The sequence below is a fragment of the Delphinapterus leucas genome, chromosome 9 (genome assembly GCF_059928025.1).
Source record: "Delphinapterus leucas isolate spDelLeu-1000000601 "Yukka" chromosome 9, BTC_Dleu_Yukka2, whole genome shotgun sequence".
Classification (NCBI taxonomy): domain Eukaryota; kingdom Metazoa; phylum Chordata; class Mammalia; order Artiodactyla; family Monodontidae; genus Delphinapterus; species Delphinapterus leucas.
Window position 1 is genome coordinate 69,724,259 of NC_143137.1, and position 27,662 is coordinate 69,751,920.

Below are 27,662 nucleotides of genomic sequence, written 5' to 3' on the forward strand. Positions count from 1 at the left end.
AGCTCACTATTTGGCATTTCTATCCTTGAGACTGTCTAATTACAAAGCGTTTGGCTACACATAATTTGTTGTCACACGTCTTTCTGGACTGGAAATGCGTCCACAGATTCCTTCCCTTGACCTCAAGAACATGGATACCGGGGGTGGGGGAGGGGGTCATTACGCCTTGCGTCATCACGTGCCGAGAGGGTGGGGCCCTCAAGGGAACTGTAAGGAAGGGCGGAGTCAAGTAGAATGGGGCGGGGCTGCTAGGGGGCGGGGCCGCGAGAGGCGGGGCCACGAGGCGGGGCGGGGCCAGAGAGGAGTCGGGGGCGCTTCTGCCATTCAGCCGGTGCAAGCGGCGGCGGGAGGCAGCGCCTGTCGAGTCCCCTCGACGCTAGGTTCCGAGAGCGTTACTGGGACCACCGGCTCAGACCAGAGGCAGACGCGTGGTCGAGCGGAAGCTGGTGGCACCGAGAGCGGCGGCCGGAGTCCGAGCTCCAAAGGCGGGAAGTACCCGGGATCGGGGAAGCCCCGGGAGCAGCGCGGCGTCGCCTCCCTTACCCAAGGGGCCGCGGCGACGGTCACGGGGCGCGGCGCCAGAGCGCGCGACCCAGGCTGGGATTCCAAACAGGCGGCCCAGGCTCCTCCTCCATTCGGGCCGCCTCACCTGCGGGCAACGCTGCGCCGCCTCCGCCCGTATAGACGGCACCTGCGTCGCCCGGCTCACCGGTCTCCGCCCCTCGACCGCCGGCGCCAGGCCCGGGCGGCGCACTTGGACTCGGGGCAGCGGGAGCCAAGGCTCTTGGGGTGCGGCGTCTTTGCCACCGCCCGGGGAGGGTGCAGGTGGAGCGGGCGCGGCTGCGTGGAACCCGGCGCCGGCCGCCGCCGCCGCCGTCGTCGTCCCGGTCGCCGCCGGGTCCCGGGGACCGGGCTGTCCGCGCCCGCGCCGGGGAGAAGCCGCCGCCAGCCGGGCACCATGAACAGCAGCAGCGCCAGCATCACCTACGCCAGTCGCAAGCGGCGGAAGCCGGTGCAGAAAACGTGAGTGTCTGGTGCGCGTCCTCGGCGCGGGGGTGGGCGCTCAGGCGCGCAGGTGCGGGAGGCCGCCTCACCCGTGCCCGCATCCCCGCGGCCTGGTGATTAGGTCCCTCCTTCCCCACGCAGTCCGTGGAATCGCGATTTGGAGACTGGTCGAGAAACCCAGGCCTTGGGTTTTTCCGTGTTTAAAGATTGCATTTAAAAAATTGTGCCCCCCGTTCCCCAGTCTCCAGGGCACGCGCACCCTCGCACCCCCACCCCCCACCCATTTGTAGCACTGTTCACTGTGCTGTGGTCCTAATTTGTTGACAGCTCTGGTCTGCCCTGTGGGGCTGGCTGGTGGATTAGTTAACCTAAGCCCGTCTTGAAATCCCCTTTCACATTTAATATCCTCCTCGGTTAGGTTAGAGGACGGTCACCATTCTCGCTCCTGATGGGGGGGAGATGCTTTTAGGAGCTAAACACGTGCTGTCTGCAGGAAAGGGAATGAGTGTTTCTGAAGGTATTTTTTAGTCCGGTGCAACTGGCTTTCTGTTGCACTCTTTACTTATTTGGCAGTAATTTTGTAGCGCTCAGCGTGAACGCATCGGTACAATGTATAGAGATGGTAGCATTTTTGAGTGAGTGTAGTAGCCAGAATACAGTAACGGATTTGTATTTTCAGTCACCTTTTGGGGGAGCTTTCTTATCACTTTGGGTCTGTAAATGATTTGGAGCTGGAATTATTGAAACAGACGTTTTCATTCTTAGCATCTTTCTCTAATTCCCTTCTCCCTCTACTTCCAAGTTTAGTCAGTTCTGATAGATTACAAACTTAGATTTTTTGTTTGTTTGTTTTGGTGGGATATTTGTGTGAGATGGCAAATACTTTTTTTTTTTTTTTCAGAAAAAAGAAAAATCCGTGCTTGAGACAGATTTACTTTTGTGAATTGGCAGTATTCATGTGTTTATTCCTAATTATTATCCCTGAGTTATTTTACTTCACATTTTTCAAACTTTCATAAACAACTTTCAGAACACATGAAACAGTTCCTCAGAACAAATCAGAAGTGTGCATTTGGCTTAAAACTTAATTTAGGTCACTAATCCAAACCAGAAAAATAACAGTTTAAGATTAATATTTAAGACCAGTTTAAAAGTTTAATTATTCTGGAGTTTTAATTTCCTTTTAGAATTTCAGTGATTATAGGTCTTCGGATCTAGACTTGGCATTAACAGAGGATATTCATCTATAAATAGACTGATTAAAATTTGGAAGACTTATCCTGCAGTGTGGCCGACATTAGGAATACTGCCGAATCAGCAGTTTTTGTCTTGGCAGTTCTGTTGACATTGGTTTTCAATACTTGCGTTTTATAGAGTGGTTTCTTATATAAAAATGTATTTGTCTAATTTGACTTTGTCCTTAGTGGTTATTTAAAATTGAGAGGCGTCACAAACGCTTCTATGTGTTTATTAATACACTGGTATACTTGGCATTATAGATAATAGAGTTATCATAGGTTTTATGTATATGGTCAGATAACCTGAAGATGCCCCTGATGGATTTTTAAGTTACTGCATTTCAGTCAGTGTGTTACAGAAAGACCTAGATGACTTTAATAGAATGCTTTAATTTTTATTCATCATAAAGTTTAACATTTTTGGCTTCTCGTTAATGTTTTATTAAAGATTTTTCCTTTAAACATAGTACTGTACATTTTATTTACTTTTAATTTATTTACTTTTAATTTTTTAATTTTTTAATAATTAATTTATTTAATTTTATTTACTTTTAATTTATTTTTAATTATTTACATTTAATATACTTTCTAAGATGTTAGTATATTTGTATTTAATAATCTCTAATACAATACAACTAAAGCGTTTCTACATTCACCCTTATTTTATTTAGTTAGTATAAATGTTTATCAGATCTTTATTGAGCATCATGCGTTGTTTTTAATCATATAAATGCCTTAAAAGGTCACTGCTCCATAAGAAAAGCCTAGTGCTGGCATTTACAGAATCACATGAAATTGTTTATAAATTGTTTTTACCAGAATGAAAAAATGGTTAACTTAAAATGCAGTTAATTAATCAAAGTCCATTTTAAGAATGGGGCCATAAACCCAATATTAAGTTTAATGTGTTTTTTTAGTTAAATTACTAGTTTGTGGCTAATAGGCTCTATAATATGTTGGCACATTGTCAGAAAAATTCATCTTGTTTGAGCTGAAAATGTTATTGAGATCTATTTAACTTTGACCCCTTAAGTCAGCCATTGTATCTTAAAGAGAAAATATGTTGTAGCATAATTATAGGACTGTTAATAAGATGGCCATTTAAATATACAATTCCATAAAACTTTGGAATCAAGTGTGTGACATACTTTTAACCTGAAGCTCTTCCAATCTTCAATGGAATTTCTTAAACGGGATCAACGCCCCCTAGTGGCAAAGTCCAACGTTGACATTATCTTAGTACGAAATATATTTTAAACGTGTTAAATTTAATCCCGCTAAAGTATCTTGTACATAGTAGACACTCAGTAAATGTTTCTTTTCTTTTCGGAGTAATGAAAGCTAGAAGATTAAAGGATATGAAGCAACCTTGCATCTGATCCATGTTCCTAAAGAAATTTTCAAAGATACCCTTAGGAATAGGTTCTACTGTTTCCTTACGTGTTCCTTAAAATAACCCTGCTCAAAAAAAAAAAAAGAAAGAAAGAAAGAAAGAAAGAAAAAACAATTTGTTTTTACTTAAATCCTCTTCTTGTTTTATTTTCTTTGGAGATGAAAGCCTTTTTGTACATTTCTTTAATTACTTTGCTGCATGAAGATAGGTGAAAAGCACACTATTGAATTAAATAGAGTCTGGGTTTCTTTTCCCCTAATGATAATAACTTTGGATGTATTTTTGTAGTTTTTAAGTTCTATTAATACATAAAAAGTTTTAGTGGTACTTCAATTTACCATATTTTTAGAAAATTAGTGCTGAATATTGGCAAACAATAGGTGTTGAGTAAATGAAATCTACACTTAAAAATGATATCAGTAGTGGTGGTGATCAAGCCAGCCATCATGAAGTGTCAGAGTTAGAAATAACTTCTCAGCCTTAGTTGACCCTTTTTACTTTGCTAACACACTAATAACATTAGTATAAAAGCAGTGTCTTCCTTGCTATGTTTGCTAAATTGCTATTCATTCTATTTAAACCTAATGAACCTCACTTATACAATACCTACTTAGTTGAATAAAATTATGCTTTACTGAAAATGTTTGATATAAACGTACTATGATAAAATTTCCTAAATAGCTTCTAAAATAAAAATATAGGTATTTTTAGTTACATAATTGTTTCTCCACTGTTGTTTTTCTTTCAAATAAGCTTTGTTCAGATAGTTTATCCATAGTGACTATAAAGGCTCTCACATATTGGACCTATGAAATAAGTAAGTGAAAGTGATTAGTTATTGGTAACATTTATACAAATAAATGGTGTAAAGAGGAAACAGTGAGCGCTAGTTGAAAAGGCGCTAGTTCTAAACTAAAATTGAAAAAGCACTAGCTCTAAACTAAAAGATGAGGTCTACTTTTCTCACTTGTATAGGTCTTGGCAAGTGATTGACCAATAAGGCAGGCAGTCAACACCTACATTGCCACTCTCACAACTAAAATTAGCAGAAGAAGAGTATTTTATAAGCTGTAAAGACTTCTAACAGAAATACAGATTCTATTTTTCAATAATTTCAGCTTACATTATCACAGAGCAATCAATTCTACTGTGAAACAGTAAGAGGCAGTATATGATTGCATTCTCAATTGTGGGTAATGAAATGTGCTACTCCACTGGTGAAAAAACTTACGCAGTACATGCTTATTGGTGCATATAATTTAGACACTTACTTAGAAATTAGTACCATGCAAATCTTTAACAACAGTACCTTTCTGCTTCCACTCTTCTTTTAAAATTGATATTTTTGCATACTGGTTTTATATAACAAAAAACTACTGTTTGTTAGTACTTATTGTGACATAAGCATGCACAGTGCTTTACAGACATCATTTTATTTCATTTTTATAATAGTATGAAAAGGTATTATTATTTCAGCTTTCCAGATAGGGACCTGAGGTTCAGATTCAAAATTGTTAGGTAGTAAATGAAAGGATGAGTTTTAATATCAGATTCCAGGTCTTTTGGCTCCAAAGCTTACGTTCATTCCAACTTCGCAGTGCTGCCCAGGTAAGTTCAGTGATGCATATGGTACACCCACATACTAGGGATTTCCTTAACGCTCACTGTTTCTTCTCAAATAGTGTTCTGAATAAATTATTTCCCTTTGCCCATATATGATTTGTGCTTGCTTGACTCCATACTTGCATTCATGCCCTTTCTTCTTAGAGTCTTTTCCTCCTATTTTCTTTGATGTGCTAGCTACCTCCCCTCCTTTAAAACATTGTTTTCAGTGGCTGCATGGTACTCCCTTCTGTTAAAGCTCTGTAATTTATTTTGAGGCGGAAATTCTGTTATTTCCAATCTTTAAATATTTCAGCTAGTACTTCAGAGAATACCCTTGAGATATGTGAATTTCTATGTAAATTTTTAGTTCACTCCTTAGGAAAAATTCCTGTAAGTGGAAATTTGGGTACAAAGATATGATATACTTTTACGGTTGAGCCAAATACTATGCTCTGAAACATGCTGTCAAATTACTCTGCAAAAAATTTCCATTCCTATTGGTAGTCTGTAGGAGTGCCTATATCCTTGCATTTTTGCTTTAAAAATATTGTCAACTTCATAAGCCAAAAAAAAAAATGGGGTAGATAATGGAACTTCTGTGTTGGGATTGTATGTGTGGAATAATAGTGAGTACATTTGCAGATTTTTCTACTTGAGATGTCCTTTACATACTGATTTTCTTTGTCTTATGTTTTTCAGTTGTTTTTCAGTTTGCTCTTTTACCTTATTTTTAATGAAATGCTATTTTGAAAAGTATTCGTTTTAAATAACACATGCACGTGAAAAAGTCAATAATGTGTATAATGTTATCTTAAGTTTAGCACAGTAGGCATTATCTGTTGATGTTTTATTGTGATAGTTATGGTTATTAGTGCTATTTAATCTCTCCTCATCCTCCCAGTATAATTTTATCACAATTTTGGATTAAATTCACACGCAGTGTTTCCTTAACTGTAAGTATTGTTTATTGCTGAGTTAAGTAATATACTATGATTACATTTTCTTTTCTGTTCTCCGTTGTCATTGATTTCACTTTTTACCTAATTTTCATCTTCATATTATTTATATCTGGGTTTAGCTGTGTCTTAGGTTTATCCAAGACAGATTTTGTGTTTCTATCTCTGTTTTCCTTGTTTGGCATGATCTTCCAGAGAGAAGGGTAGTTGCAGAAAGCCATGTACTCTGCCATCATGAAACTGGAAGAGATTTACCTATCTTTAAGACCTGATGTAGAAACCACATTTCCATGAAACCTTCCCCCATTACTCTTCCTGTATGTGAGCTCTTACCTTCCTGAACTCTCCAGCATCACTTTTATGGCATCTACAGTATTGAGCAATACATTATGTTTGATTTTTGGCTTGTTATAGAATGTATCTCCTCCTAGTAAGAAAGACAAGCTCTGTAAAGATAGGTCTACCTTTTATTTGTCTTTATAGCAACCAGAGCTTCCTAGTACCATATACATAGTAGGTATTTGAGAATATTTACTAATTTAACAATTGGCCACCAGTTAAAATTTTTCATGTTTTAGTGATGTATTCTATGCGGGTTCCAAGGGAAATACAAAGAAAAAAAGTGTATATTTTAAAAAGAAGAGGAAAAAGGGAACATTCTTAATGATTTTTTTCCAGGATTTTGGAAGTAACAGTGATTTCTAGGGCATATTTCATGTTCCAGTTTTCATTGTTAAAGTCTTGTGCTAAAGATTATATGCCATTTGTACCTCATCACCACTCCTTAAGCATAGCAAAAGAAGGAAAGGGAAGAACCCATCACAGTTGTAGAGCGGCTGCAGGAGAGCGACTGAAGAATTCAGACTCCTTACGAGTAACTGCCAGCCAGAATTCTCCGAAGTTGTTGTAGACATTTTTTTGCTTCGCATAGGGGAGTAAAATATCCAGCTGTATTCCGAGTAACAGTGAAATTTGACTTAATTTGTGCCACAGATCCCCTCTCCGATATCACGTTAAGTATACAATTTATGATGATAAACATTCAGCATTTATATTCAGAGATAAATAAGTATGCACTGAAGCCATGGGGAGGAAATGAAGAATGAATGGGTTTAAGAGTTGGGCTTAATGGGGTGTACGTGGTATGGTAGAGAGATTTATCGAGAAATACTTCAATTTCCTAGCTGTTGGAATGAGAGTCATACCATAATAGATGCAGAGAAGCGGTGCCCAACTTCTGAAAAATATGAATGTGAGGACATTCAGGTACAGGGGCTGGAAATAAACAAGTTACTGGTAAGTAGACTGAAGCAGTGAGAGTACATTAAGTCACCCACAGGAAAAAGCCGATGGAGCAAAAAACTCAGTACTGTGACAGGTAATCTTTGTTAGAAAATGCCACCTTAATCTAAGGATTACTGAAACTTTGTCTTTGCGTGTCATTTTGAGGTTTTATGGTAAATGTCATAAAAATATAAACATTTACAATTACAGTAATTTATGATTAAACTGGATTGTTATGTTTTTCAACTTTGTTTCAAACCCTGAGCACAAGTGATGAGCCTAAGAGACATTTTAGCCTGGGATATTAAAAAGGTATTAAAGAGAGCATGCAAGCTGGCACTGGACATGCTATTGGGCTTGTTACTGCCAGTACTTATGGCATTCAGGGCTTCTAAAACAGGAGCATGGCATGCAGTCAGCTAAAGTCTTGCTTTCACAACAATTTTGATTTACAGGTTGGGACAAGATTTTTGAGGTTAAGGTTTAAAAAAATAATAAATTGTTCCTTTCCCTGATCGACATCTACAGTCTCCCTATTTCAGGAGGTGTCTGAATTCCAGGTATCCCAAATCCAATGTTGCAGGGACACTTATTTACATTTCAGATGTAGACTTTTGTTTAAATAGATGGCTGGCAGTATGTTTTGGCATAGGTTTAAAGACAGTACGAAAGTAAAAGTACCAGCATAACTCAAGTGTAATTGATGTAGAATTACTCTCTATTTTTAATTACTTGGTGCATCGTTAATAGGTGTGGATAAGTATGAAGTATTTTCACAAAATAGTTCTGAATGTTTCTCATAAAATCGGTGAAAAGGTGTCTCAAATCTATCACTTCAGCTTTAACAACAGTGGATTCGAAATGCCAAGTCCAGTGGGTACTTCTCAGCCCCGACTTTCCTTAATAACTTGGTGCATTTGACTTTGTTCTGTGACCTCCAAAATATTCTGCCTGGGTTCTTTTCCTATCTGCCTTTTCATTCCTCCTCCGTACTCTTTGCCCGCGGCCCTTTCCTCAACGTTATACCTAAATGTTGGCATCATTGAGGTCTGTCCTCAAGTCTCTTCTTTCTTCGTTTGGCATACTTTCCATTAGGAAATATAGCTGTGATCCTAAGCTACGAATCCCAGTCATTTGCAACCTCTCCTCACTCACCGTTTTTCTCTCCTTTACTTCCTATACCTAGGAAGTCAGCACGTCAGTTTAGTTGACTGAACACTTGAGTCTGGCTATGTACGGAGCTTTGTGGTAGGTACAAAGTGCTGTGTTTAAAAATCTCAAGCCAGGCCTTACTTGTTATCGTCCCACTATCACTCCCTGTGGTCAGGCTGCAATCATTTCCTTTCTGGACGCTTCTGATCAGCAGCCATTAATTGAGAGTCCACTCCGTGTCAAGTACTATGCTAAGCACTGGAGATACAAAATGATTAAGTTGATATTGTAATAAGAGAACAAACAAGTATATGCAATATAGGTTGCATAACACTTGACTTAGGAAATTCAATCTCAAGCTAAATATTCCATAATGTGCATAATAATACATTAGAGCTGTGGACAGTTTTGCACTGTGTATAGAAATAGTCTCATCTAGTGCAGGGTTGACTACTGCAAAAAGCCAGCGCAAGACAGGCAGCAATATCACATGGAGGAACACCTCTAAACCTCTTTATCCTACTGTTATTGTTATTTCTTTCTGTGTCCTAGCAGCTTGTCTTGCTTCAATGTTTGTGTTACTGTCTTCTCCCCAGTGTTTTATAATCATTACTGGAAAGCTACCAAGAGTGCACGACTAGATTTTATTTTTCAATTACGGGAAATGCTGTCTGCACAGAATATTCCTTAATGGAATGGTGCTTAAGGCATTTACATAAGATGCATAAAGTACAGTAGTCACCTGGGAGGAATCCAGTGGGAGTAGGTCAGGGAAGACTCCACAGTAAAGTGATCTAATTGAGCAGCGCTTTGAAGCTGGCTCACTGCTCAGTGTTCTGTGCTCGGCCCGTGTGGTGGGTGGTCGCTATTTACTGAAGGAAGGCGGCCCTAACCAGCTTCCCGTTCTCTCTCTTTACCCTGTGCTTCACAGATAGGCCCTCTCACAGTTCACCTTTCCTCAGTTATGCCGCCTCCTGAAATCCTGTTCACCTTTCAAGATGTAGCTCAGATACCACCTTTTCTATAAAAATCTTTTTTCAAGCAGTTGCTCGCTGAACTCAGCTCCCGTCACACTTTTTGAGTATATAGGAGAAGAATGTTTTCCTGGACCACCCAGGACATAGGTGCAAATAAATATTTGCTTTAACAGGTGATTAGTCAGTAGACAATTATTCAACGAGGTAGACATGCATTATAGGTAAAAGTTGAGATTCAGTTGATTAATTGGAGAGATGCAGTAATTAGGTGTGACTTGAATTTGATTATACACGTGACCAGGGAAAATAGCTAGAGAAATAGTCACCAATTTCTGTTAAGTATGTAGTTACACACATAGTCTAGAGGAAGTATCTACTGACTTATTTTGTATATATGCCACTTTATCAGTTTCTTACTCTTATTTTTTGTAGAAATAACATGAACTGCAATAGAAAAAAATAGAAATAGACAAGTTCTGAAGAAATTACTGGGTAGGGACATTGAAAAAAGCCTGTTAAGTTTTCATATTACTTTCTATTATCTTTTTGCATAAAGTATTACTTCTTCATGTTCATATAACATTGAAAACATGGTGTCGAGAAATGTTTTGATTGAATCAAATTAACAGCATTATACTCAAGCCAATTTCCACTCTTTCAGATGTAATTAATTTGAATTATCAAAAATGTCTTTGTCTTCTCAGTAAAACTGGAGGAAAAAAGTCTTCATCATAAGAATGCTCCGGCTAATTCTTTATTTTTCAGGCAAATGGTGGGGTACAGAGACATGATCTAAAAATTACTATGTTTGTTTGTTTTTTAAATTAATTAATTAATTTCTTTATGGCTGCGTTGGGTCTCCGTTTCTGTGCGAGGGCTTTCTCTAGTTGTGACAAGTGGGGGCCACTCTTCATCGCGGTGCGCGGGCCTCTCACTATCGCGGCCTCGCTTGTTGCGGAGCACAGTCTCCAGACGCGCAGGCTCAGTAATTGTGGTTCACGGGCCCAGGTGCTTCGCGGCATGTGGGATCCTCCCAGACCAGGGCTCGAACCCGTGTCCACTGCATTGGCAGGCAGACTCTCAACCACTGCGCCACCAGGGAAGCCCCTGTTTGGTTTTTTGATATCTTCTCTTTTTATATTTCAGCATTAGGTGTCTGATGATCTGTAAATCCACTTTAATGAATTTCTGTTATGAAATCCTGGCTAAGGCTTTTGTGTGAAGTTCAGTTTCTCATTTCTGAACTCAGGTTCTACTCCTAACCATAAGTATCATTTTTCTCAGATGAAAATCATGCTAAATGTTGGGATTTCATTGGATTTTCTAATTGAGACACAAACTATGATGGCTAATAATTAAGAAGGATTACTGGCCAGTCATAAAAGCAAAATTTGCGGGCAATTGCTGGTAAACAGTTAACCTCTAATATTTGTCACAATCGACAAATATCAATAACTAAAGTCAAATTTTTTCTCGCCTTAATATCGGAGGACCCCATTAGATGGCTGGAGGACCCTGTGGAGATGCCACAATGGCTTTGAGACGTTGTCACTGACAGGAAAGTGTTAAATATAGGAAGCTGAGAATGATGAAGAACAGCTTTTTATTTAGGGTCGCTCCTATTTATTTGCAACATAAATGATGCTAAAATGATTTTTGTGGAAGATAGCAAAGGAGGCATAATTTTCACATAATTTACTGCAGATTTCTTTCTTCCCCCTAACAATAGATGTGTTTGAAGGGGAAAAACTCCTAATAGATTTGTTAATTGGGAATCATGTACCACAAATGTATGAGGTATATAAGAGGTACTCAGCATTTTCCTGTGATGGGTTCATACGTTTTTAATAAAACATTATGAAGGAGTTTACCCATTCCCTTGTTTTTCTTAATTAAGATATGAAGGGAGCATTTTGAAAGGATTTATGTAAACTTGAAGTAGATTTTAGATGTTTGTTTTGTTAGAAAAATAGTTGAGGAGATGTTATAATGTGATCAAAATTTTTTCTTTATAGATTTTAATGTATTTTATGGAATTTTGTTTGTTTTTTAGTGTCAAGCCAGTCCCAGCTGAAGGAATCAAGTCGAATCCTTCAAAGCGGCATAGAGACCGACTTAATACGGAATTGGACCGTTTGGCCAGCCTGCTGCCTTTTCCACAAGATGTTGTTAATAAGCTGGACAAACTTTCAGTTCTTAGGCTCAGTGTCAGTTATCTAAGAGCCAAGAGCTTCTTTGATGGTAAGACAGAAGGGTTTAATTTTTCTACAGTCACTTACAAAATACTTACGTTGAATACGGCTGTTTCTGCTTCTGTGTTGAAAAGTGCAAAAATTAGCCTTACGTGAAAAAGTTCTGTTTATTGCTGGATAGTAAAACTTAGGTAGCAAAGCCAAATTTTTAATATTTCTGAAATCAGTTTTCCAGGTTGATTCATCAAACATATGCTTCCACTTAAATAATATGTGGTGTCATTCTTTGAAAATAGTAACACTCATATTAAGAAGGACACTTTCTGGTTCTTCTCCTTTCTACTCAATTTTTTAAGGTCTTTTTTTTTTACTGGAAAGAATAAAACACATATTAACTACTATGATATATTTTTGCTGGATTTCCTTCAATATGTTTCACAGATACATCATTTTGTTTATCCTTTCAAAGTTATACTTCTACTGCTTTATATTAACTATATGTTTGCTCCAGGAAAATGTAATTAAAAATTTTTTTTCCATTGGAAAGAGCATTTTGTCACTGGAGCCAGTAGAGTTGGATTTCAGTCTCCATTGTGCCACTGACAACTATTTGACTTGAACATGTTAGCATCAGTTTACTCTGCTTCAAGCTAGGGATTTGAACTAGGTGATGTTTGTTACACTTTAATTGCACAGTATATCATAGTCATAAATTATTTTAAGTGGAAGTTTTTGTTTGAAAATAATGCTTCAGTGTGTCTTCTCATGTAAAATAATTCCTTGATTTCTCTTTTGGTCTGTTTATATGTCAGAAATAGATTTTTTAGGAACTGTTCCGTCTTTTAAATATACCATGTCATTTTACCCATAGTAGTAAAGAATTAATGATAAAACCTCGGTGACATGTCAGTGCTCTTAAACTTTAACGTGCTCATAAATCACATAGGGACCCTGATAAGATGAAGGTTCTTATTCAGTAGGTTTTGGTGTCGCCAGAGAGTTTGCTCTTCTTACTAACTGTCAGATGATGCTGATACTGCTGCCCTTGACATATTTACAGATACTTGAATTTGCGGTTTGTGTGTAGAATATTGCAGAACAGTTACTTCCCTGTAGGTCTATGTTTAGATGGTTTGCTGTGTTTAGTCTGAGCATCTTTTTTATTTATTGGTTTGTTTGCATGCTGTATGTTCTTCATTTTGGATTAAAAATTATACAGTTTTTTTTTCAGGTGAGAAATTCTTTTATATTTAGAGTCAGAATATCCCTTAAAATATTTGCATTTTACAATAAAAAGGATAGCAAAACACAAGATCATGTATGAGCTTAAGTATTCAAGTTTTTGAAGAGCCAAAAAGGAAAAGGAGAATAATGGACTACCACAAAGGTGTAGTACAGTAATAAACGCCTTCAGTGAGTGCAGACTAAAGCAATAAATGTACTCCTTGGGTTTCTGATTCTTGGTCAAAAACTGCTCGACTAAACGATTAATATAATCCAATTACGAAGTTGCTTGGCTTTTTGTTGCTCCTACCCTGAGAAAACCGTAATTCAAGAAGAGTCACGTACCACACTGTTCATTGCAGCTCTATTTACAATAGCTGGGACATGGAAGCAGCCTAAGTGTCCATCGACAGATGAATGGATAAAGAAGATGTGGCACATATATACAATGGAATATTACTCAGCTATACAAAGAAACGAAATTGAGTTATTTGTAGTGAGGTGGATGGACCTAGAGACTGTCATACAGAGTGGAGTAAGTCAGAAAGAGAAAAACAAACACCATATGCTAACACATATATATGGAATCTAAAAAAAAGGTTCTGAAGAACCTAGGGGCAGGACAGGAATAAAGACGCAGACGTAGAGAATGGACTTGAGGACACAGGGAGGGGAAGGGGAAGCTGGGACGAAGTGAGAGAGTGGCATGGACATATATACACTACCAAATGTAAAATAGATAGCTAGTGGGAAGCAGCCATATAGCACAGGGAGATCAGCTTGGTGCTTTGTGACCACCTACAGGGGTGGGATAGGGAGGGTGGGAGGCAGATGCAAGAGGGAGGGGATATGGGGATATATGTATATGTATAGCTGATTCAGTTTGTTATAAAGCAGAAACTAACACACCGTTTTAAAGCAATTATACTCCAATAAAGATGTTTAAAAAAAATTGTATAGTTTCACCATTGTGATCTGGGCAATATACACTGATTTGAGGATAATAACTTCAGGGAAGATTATATATTTAAGTGTTCATAGTAGACGCTTATGTTTTCTCTGATCTATATAGAAAGCCTTTGAATTTTCAATCTTCATGTATACCAGACCCTTCATCTTCTAGGTGAGTCACGTGATGTTCAGTGGTGTGTGTGTGTGTGTGTGTGTGTGTGTGTGTGTGTGTGTGTGTATGTGTGTATGTATCAGCTGTATATTTATTTTGTCATCGAGCTAGAACTAGGTTTCCACATTCCCTCTGTTGTTTTTGTTGACCATATCTCAGTTACTTCTCTTTTCTGGGAACCATATATATATAGCAAAATCCTGAGAACTTTTCCCTAGATCTGTGATTCTCAAAGTATAGACCCTAGACAGTCAGCATTAATGTCACCTGGCCATTTGTTAGAAATGCCAAATCTTGGGCCCTACCCTAGACCAATGGAATCATACACTCTGGTGGTGTGGCAAGTTTGGGAGCCCCCGTTGTAGATTGTAACCCCAAGGTCAATCCCAGCTTCTTGGGATGCAGTCCTGATCTTCAGCATTTATTCACATGCTGTGCTGTTTGACCTTATGATGGAGGGTTCCGTGACATGTAAGATGTGGTCTCTGTCCTTAGAGGGTTTATAGTCGAGAAGCCAGGGAGGCACTATTCCTTGACTCTGGTTAAGATGTATTGACATGATCATTTTGCCTTTTCGTTTCCTGCTCCTCTATAATGGGAAATCAAATTATATGTTAAAAAGAGAAAAAAAATGTATGGGTTTTTCCCTGTTTAGAAGCAGTGGAGTAGAATTGAAGCTGCTTGGAGAATAACCAGTGTGCCATTTCAGTATTAACATACTTACTGCTTTATAGGCTGTCTCTATGTGTGTGAGTATGTGTATATGCTTACACACATGCATACACATACATTAATATATGTATATTTAATGTAAAAAGCAGTCTCCCTCTCTCTCTCTCTCTCTCTGTCTCTCTCTCTCTGTCTGTCTCTGTCTGTCTGTCTGTCTCTCTCTCTATATATATATATATTTCATGAATAGATGTGTATCCTGTTCAATACCTCAAGTAAAAGCGATTCCCAAATCTACCTTATAAAGAATGTCATAGTGTAGCGGGGCTCATTGTGGAATTCTCACTTGTTAAAAAGTATTTTCTTGGCTTTTCATTAATAAGTTTATTTTTTATTCTGGCTCAGTGTATTCGACAGTAAGATCTTATTACCCTATTTGTGTCATTCCTTCATCAATTATCTTTTTTTTTAACATGTTTATTGGATTATAATTGCTTTACAATGTTGTGTTAGTTACTGCTGTATAACAAAGTGAATCAGCTATATGTATACATATATCCCCATATCCCCTCCCGCTTGTGTCTCTCTTCCACCCTCCCTATCCCACCCCTCTAGGGGGGACACAGAGCACCGAGCTGATCTCCCTGTGCTATGCAGCTGCTTCCCACTAGCTATCTATTTTACATTTGGTAGTGTATATATGTCCATGCCACTCTCTCACTTCGTCCCAGCTTACCCTTCCCCCTCCACATGTCCTCAAGTCCATTCTCTACGTCTGCGTCTTTATTCCTGTCCTGCCCCTAGGTTCTTCAGAAACATTTTTTTCTTTTTTTTTTAGATTCCATATATATGTGTTAGCATACGGTATTTGTTTTTCTCTTTCTGACTTACTTCACTCTCTATGACTGACTCTGGGTCCATCCACCTCACTATAAATAACTCAATTTCATTTCTTCTTACGGCTGAGTAATATTCCATTGTATATATGTGCCACATCTTCTTTATCCATTCATCTGTCGATGGACACTTAGGTTGCTTCTATGTCCTGGCTATTGTAAATAGAGCTGCAGTGAACATTGTGGTACATGACTCTTTTTGAACTACGGTTTTCTCAGGGTATATGCCCAGTAGTGGGATTGCTGGGTGGTATTATCTTTAATTTTAGGTCCTTTGAATTACTGGTTTTTATACTTTAGTATGCATCAGCATAACCTCGAAAGCCTGTTAAAATGCACATTCTAGGACATGCTCTTTTTATGCTGATTCTTTGTAGGCTTATGTAGAACCCAGGAATCTGTATTTTTACAAGCATTCTAGATAAGTCTGAGGCAGTGATTTAACCTGGTTTTGATTATGTCCTGAATTATTAAAAAAATTTTTTTTCTTTGCCTTTAGAAAGACAAATCCATATGTACAAAGTTTTAGAAAGACTGTAAGTGTGATTTCAGGGTAGTGTGTATTCTAAGCAGTTTTGTAGGGTTGTTCAGTACAGGAACAGAGTTCGATGGAAGATGAGGGAAATAATGTGTGAAAAATCCCAAAGTCTTCCCCAGACCACCAGTTATCTAGGAAGGCAATGCAATATTTTGAAAAAACACAGAGAATAAAATTTGCACGTAATTCTTAGGACCTGAACAAGTACTAAATGCAAATGAGGAGACTTGGAGCAGGCGGACAGTGATTAGGATTTTTGTGTGTGGTTAAAACCACTCTCCCACTATTAGGGAAAGAGTAGAGCGAAGTGAAGGGAAGCTCTAAGTGAATAACAGGATGCAAACAAGGGGTGTGTGAATTCCTGCGGAAAGAACAATATAAACGAGTAATCATACAATCTTGTTAGAAAGGAAACTCAAGTTTTACTGTAACAATAGATATTTTTCCAAGAAAATACATCTATTTATTGTGAGTTTAAATAATCCAGCCTGGATGGGATCTTCTTAAACTTTGGAGCCATGACTATACTTCTAAGACTGTCTGAAAAGCAGCACTTAAGTTTCAAGTACAACATTAATCTTTATCCATTTCTAATTAATCAAAACATTCTAAAATATAACTTTGAAGTACTTGAACCAGACTCAGTCATTATAGTAAAGTTAGAAGGTGTTTCTTTGACATAATTAAACTGAAATCATTTTTTAATACATTTTGTAATTCAAGATTGTGCTGTATTCTAAATAGTGTGCACTGTGCTGAATTCATGAAGAAGAAAAAGAGGGGAAAAAAGGCTTCTGCCCTCTAATAGCTCAAGGTCGAGTATCTCAGAAACTGTGACAAATACTGTATGTGAAATCCTTTAAAAATGTGCACATTAAATATTTATAATGCAACATTTAGGGAGCATTTACAAGGGAGGGAAAAGGATTAGAAGTTTCACTGGTTATTAGTTTTGGTTTCGACTGAGGAACAGTGGGAACCTTTGAACGTTTAATCCTTGAAAACTCTTGAACTATATGTATTCTAGACAGTAAAGCTCAGAGAATTGTTTTTCAGTTTGTACACTCTTTATTTTACAGATGAAGCAATGATTATAAAATTTTCATTTTCATAATATGCTTCTTTTTTGGTGCACTTAAATATGCCATTTATTGCCTATTTTTCTAACTAGAATGGAAGGTCCTTGAGAATATTATCAATATGTTTACTGTTACACCTTAAACACTTAGGACAATGCCTGCCCCAGAGGGAGCCCTCAGTAATTATTTATTAACTTAATTGTATTAACATATCTGAAAAACAATGTGGAAATTCTAAATTATATACTTAGAAATATGGCTCTAGGGCTTAGTTTTTGATGTTAATATTTTGCTATTTCCAAATAAGCTTTCTGTTAATAGCCAATTATAATTATTGGTTCTATCAATTATATTCTTCTCTATTTCTAAATGTACAAATGCAAGGAATGTTTGTTTTAAGGAATCAGAGCAGTAAGGAATTTTTTACATGGCTTTTAATTAATTGATTGGCTGGATCATACAGTGAAACGTGTAGAAGTGTTTAAGGATTCAGTCTTCTTTGAACTAACTGTATCACTGTGCCCTTTCTTGGTGCTTTCAGTACTGCCCCTTACGTTCTTGTGCCATCCGCTTTGCTCCTTTGCCTTCACTTTGTGTTCATTATCTTGTTCCTGGGCCTATGGTCGTTTTCTTCTTTGCTGCATGTTCCTGTTGTATTAATACTTCCCAGTCGTCTGGCAGTCTTGGTGTGTTTTTCAGTTTTGTCAGCGTAGATAGGATGGACAAATAGGTCTCTGGATTTAAAGGAAAAAAATCACTCTTTGTAAATTTGATAGATTAAAAATTCCAGAATAAGGTGATACTTTATTTTTAATTTCTGCACAATGGACACATTTAAACATGTTTAAGGATTAATAACAATGATATATTAATAATAGATTAATTGAAATTATAGAAGGTGTTTAAGTTCTATTCAGTTTCCTCAGTAACACTGTTCTTCTGTGTTACCTTCTATTCTTCCCTGCTTATTTTAACTGTTTAAAGACTTTTCTAAATTATGTATCTTTGAAGTACTTCTGTAGTGTCTTTTGTATTTTTAGGAAACAAATTTTAAAAATTCAAAATTGCTATCTTCTCATGTTGGTAATTAAACATAGTAAAGTACAAATTTTGCATCTTGATAGATTAAATCAAAGTTGAGGGGAGCCTGAAGACAGAAAATGACGAAGTGGAGCTATGACCTGGCAAGCCAGTGTGGACTTAGGTCTTGGAAATATAGACTGAAAGCCTAAAATCTTTAACATCACGTTCACGCTTTTTCATCAAATTTCAAATTGTTAAAATTAAACTATCCCCTTCTAATTTAAAAAGAAAAGTAGAGAATAAAAAGAAGACTCCAGTCATAAAATGAGTTTTAGACTCACATATCATGTTACCTTTGAGATGGAAAAGATTTAATAAGTTTAAATTACTAAATGACTATGAGCAATCATAGTTTATTAAGAGAGACTTAGATTTGGGTGGTTATACATAACCCAGTCTTTGAAATTGGTCGATGTGAAAGGAAAGGGTTGTTTCCTCCTATATTGTGTCTCTTAATGCCAGGGTCAAACAGTGGACGTTGTGCTTGTTAACCACTCTGAATCAGTATGGTAATGTTTTATTCCTAGCAAAAGTAATTTCAACATGTAAAAATTTTGAATTAGATTTCATTGTCAGTTTTAAAAATATTCATCATCATGTAAGGATTGTTTAAATTATTCTACTTCTCGACAGCAATCCCCAAAATTGATGAGAATGACTAATCCACGTTCTTTGTTGAGACACAGATACCTAATGAGGTAAAAAGGGCAGAAAAGTTTTCTTTCTTTGAGGTAATAGTAAATGTCAAGGGCATGTAGTATTTGTTAATTCTGTAAAATACTCATGGTAGTTATTATACCATTAAAATAGAGTCATTAACTGTGAAATCTTTTGCATCCTTCATTAATCTCAGTCATGAGTTACTCTTTATGACATCTCTATAACTGAGATGTGCAAATTTAATTTGTGGAAAGGAAAACTAATAAACAGAAAAAAGGTGATTTTTGTGTGGGCTGCGTTAAGCCTGACAGAGTCGTGAGCTTGAGGATCTGAGTTTCTAATTCCAAAGTTCTGCATTTGCAACTGTCATAGGGAATAGTTTTCTGGTTATTTTTAAAACTAGGCAGTGTAGGGGCAACGAGTCATGAATCATTATAAAATGGTGATTATTTTAAGCATGTATTAAGTGTAAATATCTTACGTATTGGCGTATTTTAAATTCACCAAGTCTAAAAATGCTGTGAGAGGAGAGGATGGTGAGAGTTTATGTGATGATCTAAAATTTATTCAACCTCATTGTTTACCATGGATCTTTTTTGACTTTATTTTACATTAAAAATGATATGTGCTCTTTTCTTGGTCTTCCTTTTGTAGATACTTTAACAGTTCATTTCCAGTTCATTAGGTTTTCAAAAAAGAGCTATTGTGTTTATTCATCTTCAGCTTGTGTGTTTTTCTGGATTTCAGAGCATTATCTTGAAAAACAAATATATATGCATGTATATATAAGAAGAATGAGCTTGAACAAGCAGTAAAAATGAATTAAATAAAAAGCCTTTTTAAGGGTTGATGTTTTATAAAGTTTAAGGCGTTTGTATGTGCACTTTTTTTTACATTCACAGGGTTTGGGTACTAATTTTATCTGCTTTTTTTTTTTTTTTAATTACTATGTGTCAAGTAATTTACAAAACTTGCAGTATCGCAGCAGTTGTGATTTCTGAATCCTAGAAATGTCCAAAGTAGGTTTGTTTGCGTAAAAGATCAGCACATTTGAAATCATCAAATAGTGTTGAGTGTCATTAACCCATGGTGTTATCCATTTTAGATGGTAATTTAGCTATGTGTTTTTTTCCAGAATTTACATTTGAAAACATGAAACTCTCCTAACATTCATGATACCTTCTGTAACTGAAACTGTTAAGATTTAGAGATTCTTTTAAATTTTAATTTATGGACTTAATATAATCAAATCCATGCAGATTGAAACATGGATGGATGAAAAGAATGGTAGGACATTCTTATTGAGTCAGGGTATTGTGGTATTCAAATCCTGGCTTTTATAGTTAATAATATGGCCTCTTTGGATCAGGAATTTAATCTCTTTTCCTCAGATATCCTAACTTACAGCAGAAGAGTCAAATTCTATGAATAAGTAAAGTGAAAAAATAATTTTATGATATTTTACATAGGATACTTTTATCTCTGCGTGTTTTCCTTTGCTTTGGCAAGTATTTTTTTAAAAACAGTGACAAATATATAACAGTTTCAAACTGAACCTACACTCATTATATCCTTTATTGTGTATTTTGCTTCTCTCTTGTCTCTTTTAAATTTACTGCTTTAATAGGTTTTCTCTTTGATCATTTCCTAGTGTTATATGACTCTAGGATCCTTGATCCTTAATTGCTTGGCCATGAACAGTTCCAGTTGGTCATAAATTTATGAGCTTAGCTTTCTTTTTTAAACAGAGATTACCATTGGGGGAATATTAAAGCCAGCCAACTTTCAGCAGTTTTCTCTTTTTTTTTTTTTTCCCCAGGACAGATTTTAAATGTCTGTAGTTAAATTGTTTGACTTTTTGTGAGTCTTTGCTGATCTGGTTAATGGAAATATACATTTGCCATGTTATAGTGTTTTAGAAACTATTTTCACATGTAATATAAAATTAATCACTTGAGGGTCTGTAATAAAACACATTTATATTACCACTAATCATTTTTATTTAGTAATTTATGTGTTATTTTTTAATCCTGCTCTTACAGCTTTTTGACTCTTTAATCATTTTTAATCAGTAGCTCAAATTCATTTATTTGTTTGTAGCTGGAGATTTAGAGTTTGGAGTCATCATAATGTCATTGGAATAGTATTTTAAACTATGAAAGTGAGTAAAATATTCCTGGGGAAAGCATATAGAATAAGAGGGAAAATACCAAAGATGAAATGCTTTAAGGATGGGCAGAGATAGAGGAAAGCACATCTCTGTGTGTGGAATACGAAACTGTGCTATGGTGATAATGAGCTTGCTCAAAGATGACTTCATTTGTCAAGTTATTAAAGGGGCAAAGAGAAAATTGCACGTGAAAGTGTAAACTAAAGTGAAATTAAAGTCTACAGAAAAATAACAATACTAGAGGAGGTAATTTCTGATTCTTGGTTGTCCATAGAAGACATAAAGCCATTCAGGTGTCAGCAGTGGGAGGTTGAGAGAAGAGACAGTCAAATTGGATCAACTTAATGAACCTAGAATTCTCTGTATCGAATTCTTCTAGCCTTAAATTTGCCACATGATGTGGGAGTGCCTTCATGGTCAGTTTTACAGAATATTCTGTTGCCTCCTGCATTTTTGATAGTGTCTAGTTTCAAGTGTCTAGTCTCTGTGTTACAGAGGCAGCTTCCCTCTCTTTGTCCTGGCCCAGTAGAGGGAGACTTTGTCATGTAAGGGGCGCACCAGCAGGCAGGGGACATGGGGGTAGTTCGGTTACTAACCCTCTGGCTTTAGATTAGACCTTTGCCATCACTGTTCCACAGTCTTCATCTTCTCAGCGTGGACAGTAAGAATGCTTGCCTGCCTGATGTTTTAAGTGTGTAGTGGGTTTATCCTAAAAAGTAAGATCTTTGTGAACCACAGTTATAAAATTTAAATTGTATACAGTTGACCCTTGAACAACACAAGGGTTAGTCGAAAATTGGCATATAACTTTACAGTCGGCTTTCCATATCCATGGTTCCTCCATCTCCAAAGTTCTGCATCCGTGGATTCAACCAATCACGATCATGTAGTGCTGTACTATTTACTGGAAATAACCCACATGTAAGTGGACCTGCCCAGTTCAAACCCCATGTTTTTCACAAGTCAACTGTACATACAGAATTTTTTGTTATTGCCCTGTGTTTCAGTAGTAAATTATGTGGTTCTACTTTCATCTTTATAAAATTGGGATTAGAATTACATCCTGAAGACATACTAATAATGAACTCTTTAAGCAGAGGAAAGATAATTTTAGAAAGTATGAAGGAATGAGATCCAGAACATGTGTGAGTTATTTCCTAAATCCTGATTTCCTAAGTCACTAGTTCTCAAAATGTGATACCTGCCCCTCAGCATCACTTGGGAACTTGTTAGTAATGCAGACTGTGGGGCCCCATCCTAGACCTACTGAGTCAGAAATTCTAGAGGGTGGAGTCCAGCAATGTGTTTCAGTAGCCTTCCAGATGATTCTAATGTATATGAAAGTTTGAGAATCACTGCTCTGGCTGATTAAATTTTCCTACTTAGAATGCAGTTTTAATTCCACTCTTGTTTATGTGGAAAGCTAAATGCAACTCATTCCCCACTGAAAAGGTAAATTAATTGCTCTAGTTGGTTTCATTAATTCAGAGACCTAACATCGTTACAGTAGAATTACATGTAACTAAACGTAAAAGTGGAAAAATGTTGAGTAACATCTTTGGAAGTTAGTTTCCACTTAATCGAGAGTGAGAATAGATCTAACTTTTAAGGATTTTTGCAGCTTTAGAATGATGTGTTTCTTTAGATTTGCTGAAAAGACAGTAACCGCCAGTTATGCAACCTACATTCATTCATAAAGATATAAACTAACATGTGCCTTTTTAAAACCTGAATTTACTTTTTTTCTGCCTTGGTGAGTAGAAACTTCTAGGCAGAAAAAAATCTGTGAACATCAGAAAGCACTGAACTGTGTACACCTAATCTTTGTCTCCTGAAAACTTAGAATATAACATAGTTTTTTAAAAAAATTTTCAGTTTCTTCCTTCTTTCCCTCAAAAGGATAATGCTTCACTTACCAAACAAACAAACAAACAAACAAACTTGATGTTACTGAAGTGAAATATCTATCTATTACCTCAAAGGATCTAGAAGGAACTCGCTTTAGGTACACTTATATATGATCGGAAATTATTTGTAAATACTCATCCGTACTAGACTGGGGATGTTTTCCTTATATTCAAGAAATACTACATTACTTAATCTTTTCTAATTTATAGATGTAGTTGGTTGAATTTCATAATAGGTGATAGCTTTGCTCTCTTTTATGCTTATATGAATGTGGGAATGGAATTTAACTTTTCCTACCAGAAGTAATAAAGGGGGATGAGAAACATTATTGTAAAATAAATTGAATTTATATCAACAATTAGAGATTAAAAAGGCTTATGCTTTTTCCTGGCAAGACATTTACCATGTCATCTTTCTGTTTAAATGCCAACTACAGTAACAAAATACAAAGTATAGTTTACCACTTGCCAATATTTGTTCCCCGTGAATTTCTCTCTTGAGAAATTTAGAGCATGTTTTTTGAAGAGGAAATATTTGGCTTGTAGGGAGAAATGGAAATCTGAGCTTAGATGTATAAGGAAGGAAAGTGCCATATTAGGAAACATGGATATGATTAAATGCATGTGGGAATAAGACTTGAATATGGGAAAAAAGACTTGAATCAGTTGGTAATAATTATATGGATAATATTACAATCTGATAATGCTGTGATATATTTACACTCTAAATTCCATTATCAATTAAATTCTTGTTTAATTGCATCATTGATCTCTCAAAGAACAAATAGTTGAAATATTTTGATGGTTTATTATCTTCATATTCCGCTGAATGCTGAAAGTCAGAGCCTTACACTTTGGAAGGTGTAAGCCTTACACTTTGCACATGTGGGGAGGATTTTAACAAATGTCTCTTCAGTACGGCCAGTGTTTCCCGAGTAGCAGAACTGGCTTATGACTTATTTTCAGATATTATATTTTGTTTCTATGAACTGCCATGTATTTAATTCCAGGGGTGTAATGATTAAAGTGTCTTCTGTATCTGATGATGCATATAATTTTTATAACAATTTACAAGTTTGAAGTACCTTCAGATTTATGTTGCACAGTCATCATAGCAGTCCTGTTAGACACTCATTAATGCTCCCTCTTTAGAGATGAGAAAACACTCAATTATCCCTAGTTTGCAACTTTTAGTGTCAGCTTCCATAATGGTTTGAGGGTGTGTAAACTCAGCATATAGCCCATTTTCTCCATCCTTGACTGTCAGTTATAGATTCAGGCATTAACCCAGGTACTCTACATGTTATTTTAGCTCTCACAAGAATTTGTCTCCAGAGGTATCACTGTCCTAATTTAAAGATGAGGAAACTAAAGGTCAAAGGTGGTTAGCATGGGAGAGAAGTCTGGTAGGTGATTAATAATAGCTCATGCAATTAGGATTAGGCTACCTGGGTTCTTATCTAGGCTCTACCACTTAAAGCTAGAACCTTGGGAAAGTTTCCTAACCTCCTAATCTACTGAAAGGACAGTAAGGCCAGTTCCATAGAACTCTTATGAAGATTAAATAAACAAGACGTAATACGTGGAGACTGCCTGGCATACAGTGTGGGCTCTAAGTATCACATATTATTATGAAGGAAATTATTTAAGGCCACTCAGATGGTAGGAAGTCGTATCCCCACATCATCATCTTACTCTTTTATTGCTTTCTGATCAGGGCAAGAAATGTATATGTGAAAGTGAGTAGTATTAATTAATACATCTTCCAGTAACTTTAAGAAGGGAGAGGTGGTAGGTATGAGATCAAGAAGTAGAGGACAAACTTCATGGAAAGGCAAAAATTACATAGTTTGGGTCAGGTGGCTAGGACATAAAATAAGTTTTCTAAAAAGTCATATTAGTATTTTTTAGATGAGAATGGGAAGGGAGTGCACCCTTCCTCGACTCCTCTTTGCACAATATTTACTTGAATTCTTAACTGATTAATTATTAGCCTTAAACAAGAGAGCAACAGAAATACTTGTTTGCTTGTTTTTGGAAGAACCCTCCAGTGGTCCTTCCCCCAAATGCATTTACCACTTTTCCTACTTAAGCAGTAGTTATACATACGTATTAAACATTGTCCCTCTAACATTTAGAATTGTAAGCGTTGTTTAGAAAGAATTTATTCTTTTTCAAGTTCCTCTAATACTTTAATTAAATTCCGTCCTGGTACTTAATATTTTTGACATTCTTTACCAATATTTTTGACATTCTTTTCTAGTTCTTCATTTCCATAGCTTATATGCCCTACTTAAAGGCAGAGTCTGTCTAATGTCTAATTACATTGGCTAATATCCCCAATACAAGACCAGAAACAAATTGTAAGTTACTGAGATGAATGGCCTCTTTCATTTCTTATTCAGCTTCTCAGTGGTCCAATAACTCTAGTGGGAACTGACATCATTCCACTGATTAAAAGTTAACTTTAAAAGATTCCTAATAAGAAAATTTAGACATTGTAAATTTGACACAATTAATATCTATCCATTTTTAGGATGACTTTGCTTCTTTCATAATGTCAGGGTTTGGGTTTTGTTGTTTTCTTTCTAATAGCAAATCTTATTGATATTTGGTATAACTCTTAAATTGTGCCTCGTACTGGAGCTTTTGGAAAAGTAGGAGAGTGTAGTTAACCCTTACATTGTGAGGTTTTAATGCGTTCAAGCAAATGTGGCCACTGGAAAGCAAGGAACAACAAATCTGTCCTTTACCTTTCAACGAGAAAAGATTAAGCCTTTCCTTTGGTCTTGGTTAACTGTTAGATCAGTTAATTTACCTCAAACTATATTTTGGCCTAAAGAAATCTGTTCTGTGGCCTTTTGGAATTGTTATATTCAGGGGCCACGTTTTTGGCTTCTTCTTTCAAAGAGATATACTTCAAGTTCTGCAAAGGCAAGGACTTGGCATAAGAGTCCAGTGTGACACATGCACTGCTGGTTTACCAGAAAATATGCTTCACACATGAAAATGTTTTATATGTGATGCTTTGCTCAAACTGAGAGAAAAATCTGGTTATTAACGTATCTCCAGCTTATCACTGAGCCAGATTATCCTTAACGCTTAAAAATCCAATGAAATAAGAAATCTTAAAAGGAACGTCACAGTTGGTTTGGCTTACTGGTTTCTCTTATTTTAAATATCACAGGTTAAAAAAAGATCAGAAAAATAGAAAGGTGGTGTAATAGTGTGTCTAAAAGTTTAAACTTTATAACAGGGCAATCTATGAGCTTTGGGAAATACTGCTAATAATTAAAGCTACCAACTAATATTGAGCTGCTCTACGTCAGGAACTTCACATATATTCTAATTATTCTTCACAACGGCCCTGCAGGGTGTTTTTGTTTGTTTGTTTGCTTTTTCAATTACCACCTTACATATTAGGAGACAGGCTCAGAAAGCTCACACATTTAGGAAAAGGCAGAGCTGAGATTTGAACTCAGCTCTGTCAGATACCAATGTCCATCCACATGTTTTAACTGAGAAGACATTTGAGAGTGCTTGGAAAAATGCTAAATAAGTAAATGGTAGCAATTATTATTTCTATTCAGCTGTGCTGCCTCCCAGACTATAAATGCATGCACACACACACGATGTGGAGAGAGATGGGAAGGTGGGGAGATGCAGCATTACTGCGTGGTACCCTCTATAGTAAGCATCGTCAGACTCCCGTTCACATATGCAATCCATAAGCAACTAGAAGATGATAATGAAAGAGAAGCCACATTACAAGGTGTAGTAGTACCTAGGAATAGACATAAAAATACTTTTTTGTGGAAAACTTCAAAACATTCTAGTGGGACAAAAAATACAGACTTGAACAAATGGGAAAACATACATGTTCTCAGATTGATTCAACATCATAAAGACATTAATTCTCCATGAATTGACCTATAAATTTAATATGAACTTAATAATACTACTAACAGTTTTTTTACCTTAAAACTAGACAAGAGGATCCTAACCTCAGTGGACATATATTTCTTAATAAGGCATTTGGTTGATTCTTCTCACCACCCAGTAGTTCACAGATGTTAAGATAAATATGTAGAGACATACTAAAAATATTTTTATAGGTTAGGTTGTGAGGAACCTTATTCTCCTAAATAGATAAGAACTGAAGGAGTGTTTATAGCAATGTCGTGGCAATTCTTTGAAACTCCTTAAGTAATATGCCAAAAATCATATAGTGAACTCATCAAAAATTATCTTTAAGAATCTGTCAGGGACTTCCCTGGTGGAGCAGTGGTTAAGAATCTGCCTGCCAACGCAGGGGACACGGGTTCCATCTCTGGTCCGGGAAGATCCCATATGCTGCGGAGCAACTAAGCCTGTGCGCCACAATTACTGAGCCTGCGCCCTAGAGCCTGCGAGCCACAACTGCTGAAGCCCGCGCTTAGATCCCGTGCTTAGCAACAAGAGAAACCACCGCAATGAGAAGCCCACACACCAACGAAGAGTAGCCCCCGCTC

General features: G+C 36.8%; 1 protein-coding gene and 1 long non-coding RNA gene across 2 annotated transcripts in view; one reads left to right on the plus strand and one right to left on the minus strand.

The window, feature by feature from the left end:
• The first annotated feature begins 316 nt into the window (after positions 1 to 316).
• AHR (aryl hydrocarbon receptor) overlaps positions 317 to 27,662 on the plus strand; it is a 50,506-nt gene continuing 23,160 nt past the window's right edge. The window contains exons 1-2 of the mRNA XM_022587570.2: positions 317 to 1,023; positions 11,664 to 11,851. Coding sequence (XP_022443278.1) covers positions 959 to 1,023; positions 11,664 to 11,851 — 253 coding nt within the window. The 5' untranslated portion in view covers positions 317 to 958. The remainder of the gene's footprint in view (positions 1,024 to 11,663; positions 11,852 to 27,662) is intronic.
• Positions 16,650 to 27,662, minus strand: part of LOC149748425 (uncharacterized) — a 193,789-nt gene continuing 182,776 nt past the window's right edge. The window contains exon 4 of the long non-coding RNA XR_016394363.1: positions 16,650 to 18,065. This is a non-coding gene — a long non-coding RNA (uncharacterized LOC149748425). The remainder of the gene's footprint in view (positions 18,066 to 27,662) is intronic.